Here is a 20,089-nt window from a genome sequence, read left to right as displayed (position 1 = left end):
TCTCAAAAAGTGCTTTTCATATAAAATATTAATAGGAGCAACCCTTAGCTAGAAATGACAAAATTAAAATAAGGGTTATTTGTGGAGGGCACAAGAACACTAGAAAACACAGTAAGAAAGACAAGGAGAAATGAACCTCAGGGAAGTGCAGAAAGTTTATACGGCAGAGAACCACTGACCTGCCTGGGGATTAAGTGAAGCCAAAATTCCTGCCAAATGCATCTTACCTTGCACATGTGTTGGAGATTTCAAATATCTAAGTACTTAAAACTAGTCTACTTCTGAGAAGCAAGTATAATTAAGTGCTTGGCTTGATCATTAAATATTTCCTGAGTGTGCTGTGTCATGCACTCTTCTAGGTAGTGGGTTACAGACAGTAGGGAACAAAACAGACAGTAGGTACCTCACAGTGTGGTGTATATTCTAGTGGGAAGAGGGCAGGCAGGTACTATGTTTGTAAACAAGAAATGAAGACCATTTCAGATAACGGTGCATGCTAGCATACCACGTGAGGGACAGAGTTGGGGCAGGCCTATTTTGGCTAGAATGAGGCCCCTCAGAGAAGGGACGTGTGACCAACACTTGGATAATAAGAACCAATCATGCAAACATGTGGGATGATGGATGTGCACTGACAAACCACCCTTCTTCATGAACATCTCTATCAAAACAGATTCTCTAATGTTTGCTTGTCCTCTGAGAACTTACTTTCCCCAAACTCAGAGCACTAATGCCCATCTGAAGGTTTAAAGACCAAAGGAAGATATCAGTATGGACTATAATTTTAAATATATATATATATATATATATATATATATATATATATATATATCTCCCCCTTCCCCCAGGAAAACTAATCTGCATATAAAGTGCAAAATACCTAGCTCACCACAGGGGTTACGATGATGAGCTCTGGAGGCCTTGGTTCTCTCCCTTACTGGATGTGAGACTTTGGGTAAACCCCAACCTTACTAATAACCCTCAGTTTCCATAAAGCAGGGATCATGTTTTAGGTGATTGTGAGGACTTTGTGAGATAATGCATGCAAAGAACTTTGCACAGAGGCTGGAACACTGTAAGTACTTAGTAAGCATTAGCTGCTACTTCAGCTGTGATTTACATATTTTTCAAGGGAAGTGTCTACATATGAATATATCAACACAGGTATTCTGAAATATTAATTTTAAAATCAAAACTGTATAAAAAATAAGCAACTTGGAGTAAACTCATGTTTTCTGAATAACTGCAGAGAGAACACCAAATGATTTTTTAAAGAGCTTCCACACAAGCCCAAAAGAACAAAGGTGGCAGAAAAAGAATAAAAACAGACATTACAGTTTACAGAGTAGAAGTAAGTGTTCAAAACGTAGGATCCGGACAAGTGTTCCAAATGTGAACACCAGGGTACCAAGGTATGCAGCTGAAGCCAGAGGTGGGAGGAATGGTGCAAGGGGCAGAACTTGAGTCAAGACATGAACAGAGAGAACATGGCAGACGCTGTCGGGGACTCAGTGACAGTAGTCCCAACCCTCTCTTTGCCTGTCTTCACCCACGATGCTGAGAAGCTACATACACATTCAACTTCCAATCCCCATGCAACTCAGGGAGGCCCTAAGACACCTAGTCCAGAGAAAGCTTTTGTTTCCCAGGTAAAGAGAGTGACAAAAGTAAGGCTGGTCTTGCCTCCTGCCCTTCCCATCTCTTCAATGCTTGAAAAGGAGCCACGAAGCCTAAAGTGAGGCAGCAATTATGTGACCAGAGTAAGTTTGCCCGAGTATTAAAATGAGCCAAGCATATGAAAGAGCCTGGGTTCTCTATGCCCTCATTTAATGAGCATGCCAGCCTTAGGGTGGCGATCTCCAGAATTTTTGTTATAAAAGGGGGAAAACCGGTATTTGGTGCAGCCACAGCAGTCAGATTTTATTTGCAGCCCTCTACGTGCAATCTAAACTGAAACACAAAGGTGAAGGAAGAGGGTACTTCCCACGGGATGAGAAACACAAAGGAACACGCACAGACAGAGCTCCCTCAACACTATGGTTTATGACACTAACATTTAAAATGGAGAGTAGCTTCCACCGCTACCCAGCAGCTTTCCCATCTGTTGACACTACGGTCACGTTCTTGCATTAGATCCCAGCGAACCCTGCACACAGGAACCGTACGCCCTCCGGCCAACACGGCCAACAGGCAGCGACGAAGCGCACGGCCTTCGCAGAACTGCGCGGCGCCAGTGGAACCCGGCCAAGCGAGAAAGTGCATAGCAGCTGGTCTCACGTAAACAAACATGAGGAAATGTGCACAAAAGGGCTAAAGTAATTTTTCTACATTAAGATAATTTTACTAAATTGTTCTTTCTAAAAATGTTTGTTTTAAGAGATAAAAAACTGTACACTAAGATCCACATTTGAGGAGTAATAATTTTTGGCTCTTGAATTAAAGAATGAACTAAATGAACTACAGTTCATTCTTCACAGAACACCTCTCCAGTGAAGTTACGATGTAAATGCATTTAAGTGACTCGTTTTATAGACCTATGTGATTAAAGGGGATATTTCATTTTCTTTGTTTAGTATTCGTATTAATAAGAATGTCTCATTACACACTGAGTAAAACCCAGAACAATAAAACAGTGGACAAATTCCAAGAGCAAACGGATATTTTTTCTTTTCCCATGAAGCTAACAGTATGGAATTTTAACAGATGTTCTATTTGGTCATAGTTAATAAAATGAATTATGTAGGATTAAAATAGGGTTCAATATGTTTGCACAGGATTTTAACTGAAAAACAATTTCACATTAAAAGTTTGGAAAGAGGCCTGGTTGGAGTGGCTCAGTTGGTTGGTCCAGTGCACCAAAGGGTTGCAAGTTCAATTCCCCATCAGAGGGTGCAGGAGGCAAATGATCAGTGTTTCTCTCTCTCTGCCCCTCTCCCCTCCTCTCTCTCTAAAAGGAATAAAAATTAAAAGTTTGGAAAGATTTATAATCACAGTTTTTCCTTTTCAGTGGAATTACTAAGATGTGAACTAAAGGTGGATTAATTACAGTGCTTTCTTTACTCTTCTAATAAAACCAAGCTTATAAAAATTATTTTTTCAGGGTTTAAGAAAACTGAAATCTTAGAAAATCTCCAGGTCCATCCATGCTGTCACAAAAGGTAAGCGTTCCTTCCTTTTTACAGCCATAGTATTCCACTGTGTAAATGTGCCAGTTTTTTTATCCACTCATCTACTGATGGGCACCTGGGCTGTTTCCAGATCTTGGCTATTGTAAATAATGCTGCATATATCCTTTCAAAATGGTGTTTTGGGATTCTTAGAATATATTCCAAGAAGTGGGATCACTGGGTCAAAAGGTAGTTCCATTTTAAATTTTTTGAGGGACCTCCATACTGTTTCCCACTGTTTTCTACCAGTCTGCATTCCCATCAGCAGTCCACTAAGGTTCCCTTCCCCCCATATCCTACCCAGCTCTTGTTTGTCGATGGAGCCATTCCGACAGGTGTGAAGTGATACTTCATTGTGGTTTTAATTTGCATCTCTCTGATGATTAGAGGCATTGAGCATTTTTTCATATGTCTCCTGGCCATCTGTATGTCCTCTTTGGACAAGTAACCATTCAAGTCCTTTACCCATTTTTTAATTGGATTGTTTGTCTTCCTGGTGTCAAGTTACCTGAGTACTTTATATATTTTGGAAATTAACCTCTTATCAAATGTATCATTGGTGAATATGTTCTTCCATACGAGACTGTTATGCTAAGTGAAATAAGCCAGTCAGAGAAGGACAAATGCCATATGATCTCACTTATATGTGGAATCTAATGAACAGAACTGGAACAGAGATACTGAAGGACAATTCTTGAGGGTTGATTCTGAAAGGTTCCTGTTTCCAGACACTAGATTAAGGGAAAATGTCACTGACTCAAGCAGACATTAATATAACCAATTTTGGAAAGCTTCCATATGTACTTGAAAGTGAACTTTTCAATCAGTGGTAATTTCTGCACCTAAAGAGACTGAAGTCCGGGCAGCCAAAGAGTGTGGCAGGTAGCGGTTGTCAGTACAAGGGTCATTTTGTGGCTGGGAAGGAGCGGCCCTCGAGTGGCGATGGCAGTTAGCAAGACACACAAAGATGAGCAGGTGAGAGAAACGGAGAGAGAATGCTGCAGAGAGTGGCCGAGAGCGAAGTTAGTGAATGTGGCTGAGAGGACCAGCAGAAGGCACACTGCAGAGGAAATGAAAGAGAAGACTAGAACACACCACTGTCGATGGGCTGGTGGCTGAGACTGCGCCAGAGCGCAGAGCCCTGGTCCTGACAGTGTAAAGGAGCTCCTACAAAGCATAAGAATGCTCCCTGCCAGCACGCCAGCCTCTAAGATTGATCAGATTGTGTTTTGTGGTCTTATTTCTGAAAGTAAAACTTGCCATAAATTAGAAATTGCTTATCCAAAATAAAATCCTTTTTTGCATGATGACATACAGTTTTTGGTAATAATGTATACACTGGGTTTTTTTCTATAAATGTGTTATTTTAATAAATATCTCGTGAATGGAAAGAAAAGAAAAAAAGAGAGAGAAACTAGAGGCATCAGTGAACTTACAGAAGAGGTCCAATGACTGGTGGTGGCCTGCTGGGTTGCCTGACTTTGAATGCATGTGCTTGTTGCACGTGTAACAGAATCTGGAAGGAGACTCACTTTCACTGAAGGCTGGTAAGAAAATCGAGGAGAGGGGGAGATAACCCTCATCTATCTCAAATCTCTTCAGTGGCTGACCACTCTTTATCTACCAAGAAGCCAGGAGTTATTCATCACCAAAATGGCAATGTCCTGCCATGAGGCAGCTACAACCAGCATCTCACTGTCAGATTTGTGCAGATTAGAGTCAAACACCAGTAATTTACCCTCCAAACACCAGGGGACACATGTCAGGCTCTTCCAAGGGCTCTTCCCATGTGCTCTACCAAAGTCCCCTGGCAAACAACCAAGTGGGGTGAGATGTTCAACCTCTCCTCCCAGCAAATACCCACTAGGCTCAGTGCCTTCTCCAAGTGCCCTCACTGAGCTTCAGGTGGAGGGAAATTACTCTTGCCTCTTCTGTAGGGGTGAAAACCCCAATTCTGCATAGGTAAGTAAGGTATACATGTTTTTTCACAGCCTTGTGCCTTTGCTCATGTTGTTACATCTGCCAGCCTCCTTGCCTACTTCTAACTACAACTTCAAGAATTAAAAACTAATTTCTATTAATGCAATAAATAATAACTGAGTGCCACTTGAGCACTGCTTCTTCTAGAATCCCAGCTGCATCTTGTGTATGCACACCACTGCCTGTAGACACACAACTGTGGCACGGTCACACTGCACCATAACCAGTCCACTGTCTCCTGTAGACACACCACTGTGACGCTATCACACTGCACCATAACCTGTCCACTGTCTCCTGTAGACACACCACTGGGGCACTATCACACTGCACGGTAACCTGTCAACTGTCTCCTGCAGACACACCACTGGGCACTATCACAATGCACGGTAACCTGTCCACTGTCTCCTGTAGACACACCATTGCAGCACTATCACACTGCCCCGTAAACTGCCCATTGTCTCGGGCAGACACATCACTGCAACACTATCACACTGCACCATAACGTGTCTACTGCCCTAATTCTTTCCCCATCAGAATATGAATCCTTCTATGTGGTGCCCAACACTTTTTAAATGATTGTGGAATAGAACTTGTGGATAAAACACATTTGCTGAGCTTAATTTATTCCTACTTCTTTTGAAACAACTTGCATTTCTCTGCTTTCTTCCCCTATTCAAGTCCTTGTAATTCACATCCGAGATCCTGAGACGTCTCCACAGAACTCTCAGGGTAATGGACCCTCTGACCTCAGCCTGGCTATGAAAGTAGCTGTGATTTGCTTCCCACTCCCATCTTACAGCCATGACACCACAGCACCACAGTGCTTGGTCACATCTAATTTGGCCAAGATCATGAGGAAAACAAATACTGAAAGGGTGAGGTGAATAGCAGAATTTGTTTACCTTGCTTAGACTCAGTCTAAAATTCAAAGCAACTAAAATAATTTAGGAGAACATAGGGATAAGCCTGCAATATCCACAAACATCAAGTGTAGTAAAAAACATGTGACAGCACTCAGAAAATCTAAGTAACACACAATCTACTTTATAATGCATGGATTCAAGCTTCAATCTCCTTCTAATGGGCTACTGCTAGGGAGATAAAACTATTTTAAAAGGAAAAATTGTACACAGAATAAATGTATAAGTTTACTGCTGATTCTGACTAAGGCTTCAATGTATTTTCTTATTGAAACAATCAAACCCACTCTTTGCAAAAAGATTTGATATTGGTGTCAGAACGATGTAAGAACTGAAACTATTTATAATGCAAAAATTTTGTTTAAAGCAGATATATCACCTCTTATTTTTCTCATCTTGAAAAGAACTTATATTTCATTCAGCAGTAATTCTTTTCTCACTCTATCAGAGAATCTGTACTAAAGCAATGTTTCACCTAAAATCAGTTCTGAAGGCTCTTTCATGAACACGCATAATGCAAAGACCCCAATTAGATTTCCAACAAAGCACTGCCATGTGAGTAGACAGTTATCTCAGTAGGGTCACATTATCTGGAAGAATTGCAGCCTGGAAATTAATTACTAGTGTGACATACGTCAAAACAAATTTTTAAAAGAATAGAATGCAGTTGTATCCATGTGTTTTATCTATTTGTTTGAATGTGAAACCAGTATTCTCTGGCATGTAAATATATTCATTTATTCAGCACCTCTCGGAAAAATAAAAAAGGTTCACAGGCCCTCCCTGCCTTTCCCCTGCACCCAGGTGAAATCTGAGTAACTAACTCATGTTTAGTGAGTCAGAATCTCAGTACAGAATGAAGATACAGTGCAGGTGATATTTTTGAAAGGCAGAAAGAAGTCATCTTCACCCAAATGACTAATCTGAAATATACAGTTTACCTTTAAAAGAAGTTTTTCAAAGATATACATCACCTACACCACACTTAAGGTTGTTACCTTGCGCAAACCAAAGCTTTAAATAATAGTGTAGGTGTTTCATAAAGAAGGCTAATCTTCTCAGCATACCAGCTGAAAATTCTGTGCATCAGTTATTTCCCAATATTTGAGCTACAGCAGATACTTACCACTCTAGAATTACAGTGAAGCTACAGGGTGGTCGTCCTGACCACCGGGATTGCTTGTTCAGCAAACCAATTCATTGGACCCATTTATTAGATGCAAGAATCAAGGCGAGACTAAAGAGTGTTTTAAAAAGTGATTATAATTTCCCTTTTAAATTTTTTAAAGCGGTTTCTCCAAATAAATTTACTAAACAAAGCATATTGTTTTTGTACTTCAATACTGGAAATTAAGTTAGTTACCTCTCTTAAAACTGTGCTTTTGTAGCCTCGATACAATCCTGAGATGCCCTGAAACAAGCAAAAGAAAAGATAGAAGAGCAGAAATTTTAGAATGACATTCTGCATAGAGCACACTGACCTTTCCTAAAGTCTGAGTTTTAAAACATCCACAATGACCACAGTTCTCTAAGAAGTTAAAGGTTCTAACTGGTCCACTCCCTTTAAAATAGAAATAGCACTAATAATAAAACTGAATACATATTAATTTAGCTTTAGTTGCTTTCAATATTTCTTCTGGGAATACTTGAGATGCTTTAAATAAATATATTTCCAAAAGCAAATGCACATAGAGTGTTGATGATCTTTTCATAGGAAAACAGAATTATATTTCATAGTTTCCATCCGAAGTCATCAGAAGTTCATTAACAACCTCTCAATAGTATAGATACCTCTGGACAAGCCTTGGCTTATCTAGTTCACCAACCATGGGACTCTAATGGGTTGATCTCATCCATACAAGTAAAGACTCAGCATCTCTTTACCGAGGTGACACAGGGACCATTAAGAATAACTTTTCTAATAACTTTTCTAAACCCAGACTCATTGAAATTTCCACATGATTGACTTCAGTAAAAAATAAATAAAAATTTTAAAGGCTTCTGTAAAAACCAGGAAGGAAAGCAGCTCGATGGTTCCTAGGCACAGGGCCAGCAGGAATAACTTCTGACCCATAGCTTAGCGGTAGCCAGTGAAAGAGGGATTACACTCTAATGTAAACACCGTGACAACTGTGACTAGGATCAGTCCATTACTAGACTTCTCTTCCACAAGCCCCCAAAATCTGTAGTCATGGTTTCATACAACCTCACCCATTTTACATATTTACTATTCATTCCATGTCTGATTCCAAAAGAGCTGTGGTATGATTATAATGTAGGACTCACATAGTGGTGGCACTCAATATGTGTTTAGAAATTTTAAAAAGAAATAAAAATAAGAATTAGAAAACAAAGGAAAGACAACTATAATCTTAGCATAAAAAGTTACTACAATTGGACATTAAATTTAGCTGTAAGGTCTCCTTACAGACTCTAGGACTCTTGATATGAGACTCACAGTGCTTATATTAGCTGCTATCAAATCTTTCTCAAAGAAAAAGAGAGAACTTAAAAACACACCTCACCTCTTGATATAAGATGTTAGAGAAAATCTGAAATGTTCTCGAAGAAGCAGAAACCTGTGCCCTCTGCTTAACTACTTCAGAAGGAACTCGAATCAGGCAGGCAACCTAAAATATATAAATTTAAGTACATCCTGAAAAAGAAGTAACTTCTACAAAAATTGAAATTTTTTCATAAGCAAAAGTTACAGTATAAGAAAGTATAATGTACAGGCTTAGTGCAAGATGTCAAAGGGTTTGTGCTTCTTTTAGCCTAAAACACTTAGAGCCCTCAGTGGACACACACAGTTTTATTAGCCCCAAACCTTCCATCCTTGCTCTGTACAGACCCTCTCACCTCCTGCCACACTGCTCCAAGCACATTTGTCTAAAAGCTCCCAGATACCAAGAAGCTTATTTACTGATGTTGAACCCCCAGCATCTACTAAATAGCATCTGGTTCACACAACAGCCATTTCAAACGTGTCTGACGAAAGAACAAACCAATCAATAGCGCTCTTGCTCTACTGGAAGTAATGCATCAGCGGGTTCCCCCCAACCTTCCATCTCAGCCCCTTGCAGCCTCACCCAGCTCCCAGCCCAGCGCCCCAGAACTCCCCACCATGCAGCAATTGAGTAACACCAGGTACTTTTGGACCCTGCTCCAGCATTCAAAGTGACACAGGTTCTGGTTGGCCCATACTCACACCAGACTAATTTTAACATCACCTTTCATGATATGCCAGGGAGAGGTATGTGCCACCTCTCTCATGCGTTTGTCACACAGCTGGGTCCAAGGCAAGAACAGGCCTCCTTTTTTTTCTTTGATGCTCCCCAGCAGTGTCCACTTACGTGTGACATGGCCACTCTATCAGGACCACAGAGAATATGTAGATCTAGCAAAGGGTTAGGGACACTGCCACCCAATCCAAATCACCATTCTGTTGGCAGTGAGAAGGGAAGGCAACTTAACAGTGTCTGTCAACCTCCCTGCAAAGAAAATCTTTTTTCCACAGTTACCCAAGATCAATTTCGACTGCAAGCAACCAAGAACTGTACCTGATATTCAAGGGTGACAGAAGTAGCAAATGGAGACTTGCAGAGCAATGGGTCAAGAGTCTCAAGCATGCTAGTTAGTACATGGGAGTTAACAGAATTCGCCAGAACTGTGTCAATGGAGGGTTGGGGCAGGAGACCCACTGCAGAGAATTAATAAGTAATTTCAAGATAGAGACAGGCAAACATAGACTACTCGGGAAGTGGGCTAACACATCAGGGGGTTGGTTCAAAGAACTGGCAGTTCTTTGTCTTGTTTTAAGATGCTAAATACCTGCATATAGGGTGGGGAAAGTGGTAACAGCAAGGCAGAAGTTAACAACCTAGGAGAGAGATGGGAGTATATAAGACCAGAGGCTGAGAGAAAAGGCAGAGTAGGGGTCCCTGGCACATGCCTACACTGCTGTGACGATCTCCCTTTGCCGAGGCTGGCCCTCAGCCACGGATACCACTTCCTGCATCTAAGCTGGACCTTCCTCCAGGAATCACCTTCAGACAGGGATGAGCAGCAGGATAGTTGAGCATCTTCAGACCTAGACTGTGGCCCAGGCTCTGAAAGTGAACTTTTCAGGCATTACCTTTGCCTTCCTGGGTGTAATTTTCTTACTTGACTTGGTCCAGAAATCTTTATAGTACCCTTTTAAGTCTTGGTTTCTGTAATGCTTAATTTTCCCAAGCATACCTTTTCTTCTTAAGTTCAAAAGATTCCTTCTTTATTCTCCAAACAATTTCCTCCTTACTCTTATTTCCCCAAATAAACCACCTTGCTTGACATATTTTACTTAACTTATATCACATAATTTTTAAAATACACTTTCTCTTCTACTAAACCACAATCTTCCCAAGAGGAAGACCACCACCAAAAATCAATCACTTCCACAGAAGTGACCTTCCCAGTACTCCAGATTTTTTTAAATATGTATTTTTCCTTTGCATTGAATAGACTGCCTGTACGTACAGCTATATAAAGACGAGGGTTATAGGGTGCTTCTCCTCCTTTTTTGCCTACCTGCATTTTCTAAATTCTCTGCGACAAACATGCATTATTACTTCCTAAGTTTTTTCAATGTAATTTCAAAGGGCAAAAATATTTGCTACAGACCAAAGAGTCTAAGTGGGCAAGAAAACAAAATAAAAGGGCTACTTTAAAATATGCTTTTCTATGCAGCCTACTTAGCAGCCTTGACAAAGTTACATTTACTTTTAATTCAGTGACAATAACACACACACACACACACACACACAACACCAGGGGAACAGGTAGCCACTAAGGCCTAAAATTGAGTATAAATTATGTTACTTGTGATATGAGTGAACATTTAAATCCATCCCTATAAAACTATAGAGAAAATAAAGTGCTGTGAAACTTACATGAACCTAACAGGAAAGCTCCCAGCATCTAAAACTCATTAAAGAAATGAAAATAAATAAATAAAAAAGAAAAGAAGAAAGAAAAGTGTACACTAGCTCCTTGTATTTTTCAATTCAAGAGGTCGAGTGAAAAATGACCCCAATGCGTCAAGAAAATTAGAATTGTCTACTTTTGTGAGTCGGCATAAATATTTATGGAACTTCATGCTTCATAACCCTCCGTGTTCTTATATTATTGTTTTTATTTCTTAAAAATACAGACACGGGGAAAACTTTGAAAAGGTTCTCAGATGGAAAGCAATCTAACGAACAGAAGGGGTACAAAGCACAGCACGGCTCCCTAACTTCCACGGCGCGGCCATCGTGGCGTGAGAGCAAGGCCACAAAGCAAGGCCTCTATTTCCTACAGTCACTCCACTGCCTTCTATTTGGTTTTCTATTAACTCTGATCTTTCTTAGATTTGAATCTGAGCTACAACAGAGTATTCACTGCACAAGAACAAAAACATGTTACAGTGCTGTGGTGCCATGAAAGGAAACGAAGGCAGTGTCGCCTGCAGGTCTCTTGGTCAATCCATTCTTCAGAGGCTTCTGATCTCATAAACCTAGGGTTCGGTGCGAATCCATCACACAGGAAGGGTGGCATTTTCATTAAACCCTAGAATGCTTTGTATGTTAAAGCTCTATCAAAGGCAAGAAAACCAAGGTTTTCCATAAAGAAAATCCATGTCCCCATCTTTTATCAGCACTGAAATGCAGCACTGGCCTCATCAGATTTAAGCATACCAAAAATTTAATGAACTTTAAATTAAAGATTGATCATAATAATGAAGCGGCTATCAAGATTTTTCTTTCTTTGACATCAGTAAAAACTTTTCTGACAGATTTTTTTTTTGCAATGGAGACCTGAACATCTCCTTTAGTATTTATTAAGCACCAAACTGCAGAACTACAAGTCATAAGACTATTTAAAAGGGAAAAAGCTACAGTGAACTTCAGCCCCACATTAGGTAAATGAAGGAAGGCAGAGAGAGAAGGGAGTGAGAGGGACACATGCTGCTAAATCTCAGGTTCCTTCACGGCCACAACTAAATTCTATTTCTCTACATCACCCGCTGGCATCCTCCAGCCTCTCTTGCTCTTGACACGCTCTTCAGAGTCACTACGCATCACCACAGTACTGTATATTAGCATTATATCTTTTTTCCCCAACAATTTCAACATAGTTCACCAAAAAATTACCTGATTTACATTTTTTCTTTATGAAAACCTGTAAATATTCCTTTGATCTTAGAAGCTAATTATGTTGGCATTTTATATATAAATCCATCTGAGATTGTAGAAGTTACTGAAGGTCAGAGCGCTACCTGGCTTAGGGAGCAAGGATGAAACCCAAATCTTTATCACCTCCAGAAGTGTCTTCATAAATGGTAAAATATTTACACACATCTAATGAACCTAAAGATTCAAGGTTTAATATCATCCAATTCTTAATGAGTAAACAGGTAATAAGGTGAACAGAAGCAGGTTGAACAGTGCCAGTCAAAGTAAAAAGCAAAAAAGCTGCTTCAGACTTTGCAGAGTAAACTCAAGGTGGCAAATTAATATGTGAGAGAGAGAGAGAGAGACCTCAGGAACTCTGAAGATTTTTGAAATGCAGTCTAATTACTTATATTTTATTCCACATTCTTTGTGTAATTCCCAAAATTCTTTCTAGAAAGCAGGTTCCCAAATTAAGAATGCCTAATATATCTTTCTACACCACCATTTAAAACCAAAACCCTATAACTGAGCAGTTCATCTGTGTGTCAATTCTGCCATCTTCTGGTTACAAATGGAATCACAGCTGCTGATAAACAGTTGTTGATCGATCCTAATGTACCCTCCTTCGGGTTTAAATTTTATCCACTGATATTGGGACATAAATTCATCACACCCTCCTTCCTTATAAGACTCTTTCCATGTATACAAATAGCCAACAGGCATAAGAAAAAAATTCAATTTGTAGGTATTAGCCTCTTGCCTGATAAGACTAATGTCTTGATAATCCAAACAGAAAGTTAATTTCTTAACAAAAATACATACATCGTCTATTAGGCCCTGGGCCTAAAAGTTGTTCAAATAATTTTACACATCCCAAGAGGTAAGCCTCAAATGGCGTTTTTTTAAACTTTTGGACCTTTCCTTAACAGAACTGAGCCATGAACTTGATCACAGAGGCAAGGGAAGTAAAAGCAAAAATAAACAATGGAACTACATACACCAAACTAAAAAGCTTCTGCACAGCAAAAGAAACCATCAGCAAAACAAAAAGGCAACCAACTGAATGGGAAAAGATACTTGCAAACAACAGCTCCGGTAAATGGCTAATATCCAAAATATACAAAGAACGCATACAAATCAACAACAAAAATCCAATTAAAAAGCAGGCAGATAATTTCCCAAGAAGACATACAGCCAGCCAACAAATATATGAGAAGATGCTCAACCTCACTAGCTACAAGAAAAATGCAAATGAAAACCACAGTGTGACACCCCTCACACCTGTTAGAATGGCCACCATCAATAAGACAAGAAATAACAAGTACTGAAGAGGGCGTGGAGAAAGGAAGCCTTCATACACTGCTGGTAGGACTATAAACTGGTGCAGCCTCAATGGAAAACAGCACGGAGGTTCCTGAGGAAACTGAGAGCTACCATGACCAGCAATCTCTCTTCTGGGTATCTAACCAGAAAATTTGAAAACACTTATTCATAAAGATATATGCGCCATGTTCACTGAAGAACTATTCACAATAATCAAGACATGGAAACAGCCTAAGTGTCCTTCGATGGATGACTGGATAAAGATGTGGAACATATACACCGCGGACTACTACTCAGCCACAAGAAATGATGAAATACTGTTATTTGCGACAACATGGTTGGATCTTGAAAGTATCAAGTTAAGTGAAATAAGTCAAATGGAAAAAGAAAAAAACCATGATTTCACTCATATGCAGGATATAAAACAGAGAGCAAAAAATAAACAAAACAAACTCATAGACAATAGTATGGTGGTTACCAGAGGGCAAGAGAGTAAGGGGATGAAATATATGGTGGCAGAAGGAGACTAGACTTTGCACAGTGAGCACACAATGCAATATTCAGATGATGTATTACAGAATTGTACACGTGAAACTTATATAATGTTATTAACCAATGTTACTTCAATAAATTTAAACTTAAAACAAAAAACAAAAAAACACACACAACCCAATCCTCCTCAATTTCTTCCTGGGACCCAGTATAAACTGACCTCTCCTTTGTCTCTTCAGACTTGCCTATGGTTTGCCACAGTTGCATATCCCAAAACTGCAATTCCTCTACTATCCTAAATAATCTCATTTGCTGCTCAATAACCTTTGCTGCTTAATTTTAAGGTTGACAGTATAAAATCACAAATTAAAGCAAATTTGTGACAGTGCCCTTCAATTCACTATGTTACCGAGACCCCTAATCTTAAAAAACAAAGGTTTGTCACTGACAAAGTGCAGATGTGCACAAACGGAGCAAATCCTAACTTCAGTAGTTTGGCTCTTGGACAGCAGTTTTTCCATTTACAATGTAGTGTCAGTAACTGACTAAAAACCTCTCTTGTGGCTTAAAAATGGTTTCTTCAACATCATCCCACATGAAAACCGTATTCATTGTTTCTATAAAAGTTGAACTTAGCTGTGTTCCATGAACGGACACTGCTCTTAAATAAAAAGCTACACAGAGCGACCTTTGCCTCCGGCCCACTAAGACAATCAGTGGAATGCACCTTCCTAGATCCCGAAGCACCACCACCTGAACCAGCGCCATGCACTGCACTGCAGGAAGAAAGTCAATCCACGGAACAGAGAAACTCTGAAGCGACTTAGAGGAGGTCAGCAAGACACTGGAGGGACGGGGTAAATGGGGCCTTTTTAAGAGCCTCCCGAAACACCCCTCAGCACCTTCCTGCTTATACTTTAAATGAAACGAGCCATCAGCACACAGGGCCGCACCAGGCCCGGCCCTCTCCCTCCTCCCCTCTGCACCTTTACTCAGGCTCTGCAGCCGGAGCTGGCAAGCTGGGGGTGCTGACTGCACTCAGCAGACCCGCTGGAGTTTAAGCAGGTGCACGACACAGACACAACATCCTAACACAGGCATCCGCAATGAAGTATACACTGAAGGAATGCTGCTGGCGGGGCTTTGGAAAGAAAACTACCATTTTTTTTTGCCAGTTCTACCTCCTTAACATCTCCTGAACTCACCTCCTCCCTCGGCACCCTGCTGCCCTGCCTTGGCAGAGGCTCTGGCCCTCTGTCTGGGGATTTCAGGAACAGTCTCCTTCCTCCACACCATGTCCACCTCCGCCTCCGCCTCCACCTCCACACTGCTGCCAGAGGATGCTCCTAAAACGCCAACACATGGGTCTCTTCTTCTCAGCCCTTCAAGGGTAACAGCCAAACTGCACCACAGCGCATAAGGACTTCCAGCTGTCCCCACTCACCCCTCCCACTTCAACACACGATCCAGCCACACCTGGGCTCCATTTAGAACATGAAAAAACAAGGGCTTTCCATGAATTCAACACCCTCTGCACCAACACAGGTGACACCCACAATCATATTCTAAAGTGCGGCTCCAGGACTAGCTGCTCCACGAGGCCCTTCCTAAGTCAACACCCATGTGCCCACTTCAGTCCAGACAACCAGCTGTTCCTTCCCTTTTGGGCTCTCACTGTGCCTCGTCCTTACTTTTCTCCAAATACCTGTAGCACTTTGGTGTCCTTACACGTTTCATGACCATCTCCACCTCCAGACTGCAGGCCTCTTACAGGCATGTCTTACCTTGTCATTTTCTCCTCAGTGCCTAGAACACAGGAAGGACTTAGGTCTAAATCCCCACCGCCAGTACGGCAGCAAAAGCGGTAGAGGGAACGAAGGAGCTGAACAAAGCAGCCGACAGAAAAGGCATCCGAGGTCCGAGTGAGGAAAGGATATAAAAAGTAAAGGCTGTGAAGATGGCAATGGAAAGCGGGTTATTTTTTATCTCTGAGATAAATTTTTGTGTAATTCTTAGTTTGGGGTTTTTAATAAGAAATTTGGAAGTCTGTCTGCTGATGTACCTAATGTCCTGAAGTGAGAAAGACTCCAGGCGCACTGAAAAACACACAGGAGGCCGGGTGAAGGCCCCTCGGCACAGGCATGTCCTCAGATGCATCACAAGAAACGTGCCTATGGGAGGGGGGTTCAGTAGCTGACAGTTCACTCTCAGCTTCTAACTGGACAGCAAATTTCCGAGCACACTCTGCGCCCTCCGCTCCCGTCCCTTCAAACCCCGGCAGCCCGGCCTGCGCACGCCCCTGGGCCTCGGGAGTGAACAGCCCGGCGGCGCGGCAGGGGGCCGGCCCAGCTCCGTAACTCCCAGGACACACAGCGCAGTCTGGCCGAGCGTTACCACCACAAGTGCAAGTTCAGCTGTGTTCACCTACGTGGATTTCAAAACCCAACATGATTCTTTCCAAAGATACAACACGTTTCAAAAGCACCCATCTTTCTTCTACTATCTTGCTCAGTGGTTCTTGGAAAAAGACAGTACAGATCATAAAGAACACTGTAAATACACTTTAAACGGGGTATGGAGAGCATAGTAAAAACAGCTTAAACCCGCACAGGGACGCGGCAGTGCCCAGGGGGTGGTGCGCTGTGCTTGGCAGCTGCCAACACCCCGACAGACAGAACCAGCGCAGCCAGTCCTGCGCGAAGACGCAACAGAACGACACGCTGACACCCAACCAGCCCGATCAACTGCCAAACAAGGGGGTTCACCACCGTCAGTGCCAAAGCGGCCAACCGGGAGCACGGCTACCTCCACTCTCAGGCTCTCCCAGGGCACAGCCCTGAGGAAAAAGTCAGAGCGGCTGCCACACACACACTGTCTCCAAAACCCCATCTCCACGCCTGGGTACACTGCACCCTCAAAACCAGCCAGCTACCACACTCGAGTGTTTGTAGGCCCCCTCATGTCCTGCACCTACTAAAATAACTTTATGTCCCAGACTGCTGAGCCAGTTCCGTGAAAATAGTGACTACAGAGGTATAAATTAAATTGTTTTATATCCTGACTCAGTGGTGCTTAAGTATCAGTGAGCACCAGAACCATCTAGGAATCGTGTTTAAAAATGCAGGGCCCCTGGTGCCATCTCCAAAAATCTTCATTTGTAACTAGCTGTCCAGCCAATGGTTCCAAAACAGGTGCTCCTCAGACCACACCTGCTGAAGTACTGTGAGAGGCGGTCAGAAGAGCATTTATAAAGCGTGACATAATTTACTTCCCACTTTCTCATGCCCCAGTTAGAATGGAACCAGAAAGAATCATCTACCAGCATCTCCGTGTGTGAGAACATCCGCCATTGTCACCCATGCACACACTAAATTCACACAGTGGCTGCTTTGGGCTGCAATGAAATTGCTATGTTCTTTCACTTCTCAAAACAGCATGAACTAAGGCCAAAAGCTGGATCAGACAAGGGAAAAGCCAAATCTTAAAGCCTTAAAAGACATCGCTACCACTGCAGTGTTGCAGCATCTGCCGTATTAAAGGAAGCCTGCCCCGACCATTCTGGTCTCATCACACATCTGCTTCTCACAGGGCTGTGTCTCATGAAAACTCAGCTGTAAAATAATTGAGGTAGGGATTTAGAGATTTGGAATAGCAAACTTCTTAATAAAAATGGCACAAACAGGGCTCTTCTTACTGCTGTTACATATTAAATCTTATTTGATCCATTTTACCGTATTCCAAACTACAAACACCAGGTAGAAGGCTGTAATTAGTTTCATTGATTTGTCATTAAGTTTTAATCAAGCTGCTGCTACAGGGAATGGTTATTATGGTAGGGCTCTTCCACTTCTAAGTTTCTTTCATACACTTAAGTCCCTACAACAAAGTAACTGTAGACACATTCATAAGGTATTGTTTCTAAGAAATGTGTAACATAACAATCTTATATTAAAGTAAGTGGGTTACACAGCAATGACTGGATGTGTCTATACCTCTTTCACCACTGATGCTATTCATGTTTTTGTGTCCTATTCCATTTCATTTTACCTATGAAAATTTGTTTCCCCTAACTTCACCCATGACTTTCTCTTGCTTTTATAGCAACCACGCCTGTGTGAATCTTAAACTGAAAGTTTATGCTTTATGAAACTGAAATAAGTTATTGACACAGGAAAGGAATGCACACATTTCTCAAGCATTTACTGAGAAAACTAATACCAAATGGATTTGAGAAGTTTTTAAAGAAAGTTCAAAGGTAATTGGAGCATCAGAACCAACATTTCCACAAACTCCCTATACTTGGCAATCTTTTCAGCATAATAAACCATAACTGAATTTAAGATCAATTAAAAGTCAACATCAAGAGATATGTCACCTGTGAAGTCAATCTATACACCCACTGCTGATAAAGCCTCCTCCTAAATTTCTCCAGGTGCCACAAAAGCTATCAAAACACACCTGACAGCAGGTCTCACTACCAAAGGCACTACGGAAACCCTACAAGACCCAACAAAGATAAGAATGTCCTAGAATTACATATTTCCACTCTTACAATACTTGTTTTCTAACTAAAGTCTACTTACAGCATCTCCTATGCCCAATAGTTCACATCAGAATATTACATTACAAGGGCTTCTGTATTTTAAAAATGTGAGCTACAGATATTAAAGTATTAGAATATGTAGCATTTTATACAAATGAAAAGATGTATCATTAACATGAGTACTCTAACAGCTCTCATTTGCCCTGCCTCATTATATCAGTTTAAATACCGTTTTGCATTTCTAAGAGACAAGACAGGAAAGCCTGTCTTGGCAAAGGGGCTTTCAGCAAGATGGCCCTACATGAAATAAAGTAAGTGGCCAGGTTCTTTTTGCTGCTTGCTCTCAGCAACATATTAAAAACTGTAGGCCAAATATTGAATTTATTTATAAATTCAATAAATACTGAATTTCTTTAACCTTAATCAAAGCAACAGGCAATTGTAAAACAGTGGCAAAAGCTGTCGTGGGTACAGAGCTTTCACAGCCTAAGAGACACTGAAACGCTCACACACGGTTTGTTATTCTTTACAACATGTACTTAAAAATAACTGAATATAGTGAGCTAATTTCAGAACAAATCTCAAAAAAACAATCTAAATCAAGGATAATAGGTTAAAAGACTTTTTAAAATAAGTATAAATTGCTTTCAAATTGTAGTTCAAGCTAATTTTTAGATAGAATTCAAGCAATGGAGTTCTTTGAGTAAGAATATGAAAAACTGAAAATCCCCAGTAATTTTATGTAAATGTCTGTATGTCCAGTTTACTGGAGGAACAGGCATAGGTTTCCTTAGATTCCTACAGGGGTCTCTAGCTCATAGAAGGAACTACTACTTTATGTTATTTGTTACTAAAAAAAAAAAATCAATATACTGTTGCCCAGCCAGCATAGCTCAGCAGTTGGGCATCGCCTATGATCCAGGAGATCCCAGTTTGATTGCTGGTCAGGCCACATGCCCAGGTTTCGGGCTCGATTCCCAGCAGGGGGCGTGCAGGAGGCAGCTGATCAAGGACTCTCTCATCATTGATGTTTCTCTCTCTCTCCCTCTCCCTCCTCTCTCTGAAATCAATAAAGATATATATATTTTAAAAATTAATATATTGTTAGTCCATCACTTTTATAACTGCAGTAAATTATGAAGACAAACATTTTTAATCCAGGGTTAACTTGTGTTCTGCAAAATCATTTTTAAACCAATGGCAAAAGGGAATTTTATTTAAAGCACTTCAGTGATTTTAATGTCTCTCAGGCTAATTTCATTCAACATTCTCTTCAAGGACCCATAGAACCAATTTCTTAGATTGAGAAATTCATTTGGCTATTGACAAAAAGACAAGAAATACCAAGTGTTGGTGAGGATGTAGAGAGAGAACCCTGTGCATAAGGCTCTGTTGTCTATGAAAAGTCCAGAAAGACAGAAAGTAGATGAATGGTTGCCTAGGCTGGGCAGGTCGGGGAAAGGCGCGTGGCTA

At 41.0% G+C, this 20,089-nt stretch overlaps 1 protein-coding gene across 1 annotated transcript in view; it reads right to left on the bottom strand.

Annotated features, from left to right (window-relative positions):
- The window catches only part of SLC25A26 (solute carrier family 25 member 26), a 111,052-nt gene that overhangs the window by 74,961 nt on the left and 16,002 nt on the right, over positions 1–20,089 (bottom strand). Inside the window, exons 4-5 of the mRNA XM_016223102.2 lie at positions 8,593–8,697; positions 7,431–7,478 (exon numbers count right to left, since the gene is read on the bottom strand). Of these exons, the coding sequence (XP_016078588.1) occupies positions 7,431–7,478; positions 8,593–8,697 (153 nt within the window). The remainder of the gene's footprint in view (positions 1–7,430; positions 7,479–8,592; positions 8,698–20,089) is intronic.

Source organism: Miniopterus natalensis, chromosome 15 (genome assembly GCF_054644295.1).
Source record: "Miniopterus natalensis isolate mMinNat1 chromosome 15, mMinNat1.hap1, whole genome shotgun sequence".
NCBI lineage: Eukaryota > Metazoa > Chordata > Mammalia > Chiroptera > Miniopteridae > Miniopterus > Miniopterus natalensis.
This window is presented reverse-complemented; position numbering and strand designations above follow the sequence as displayed.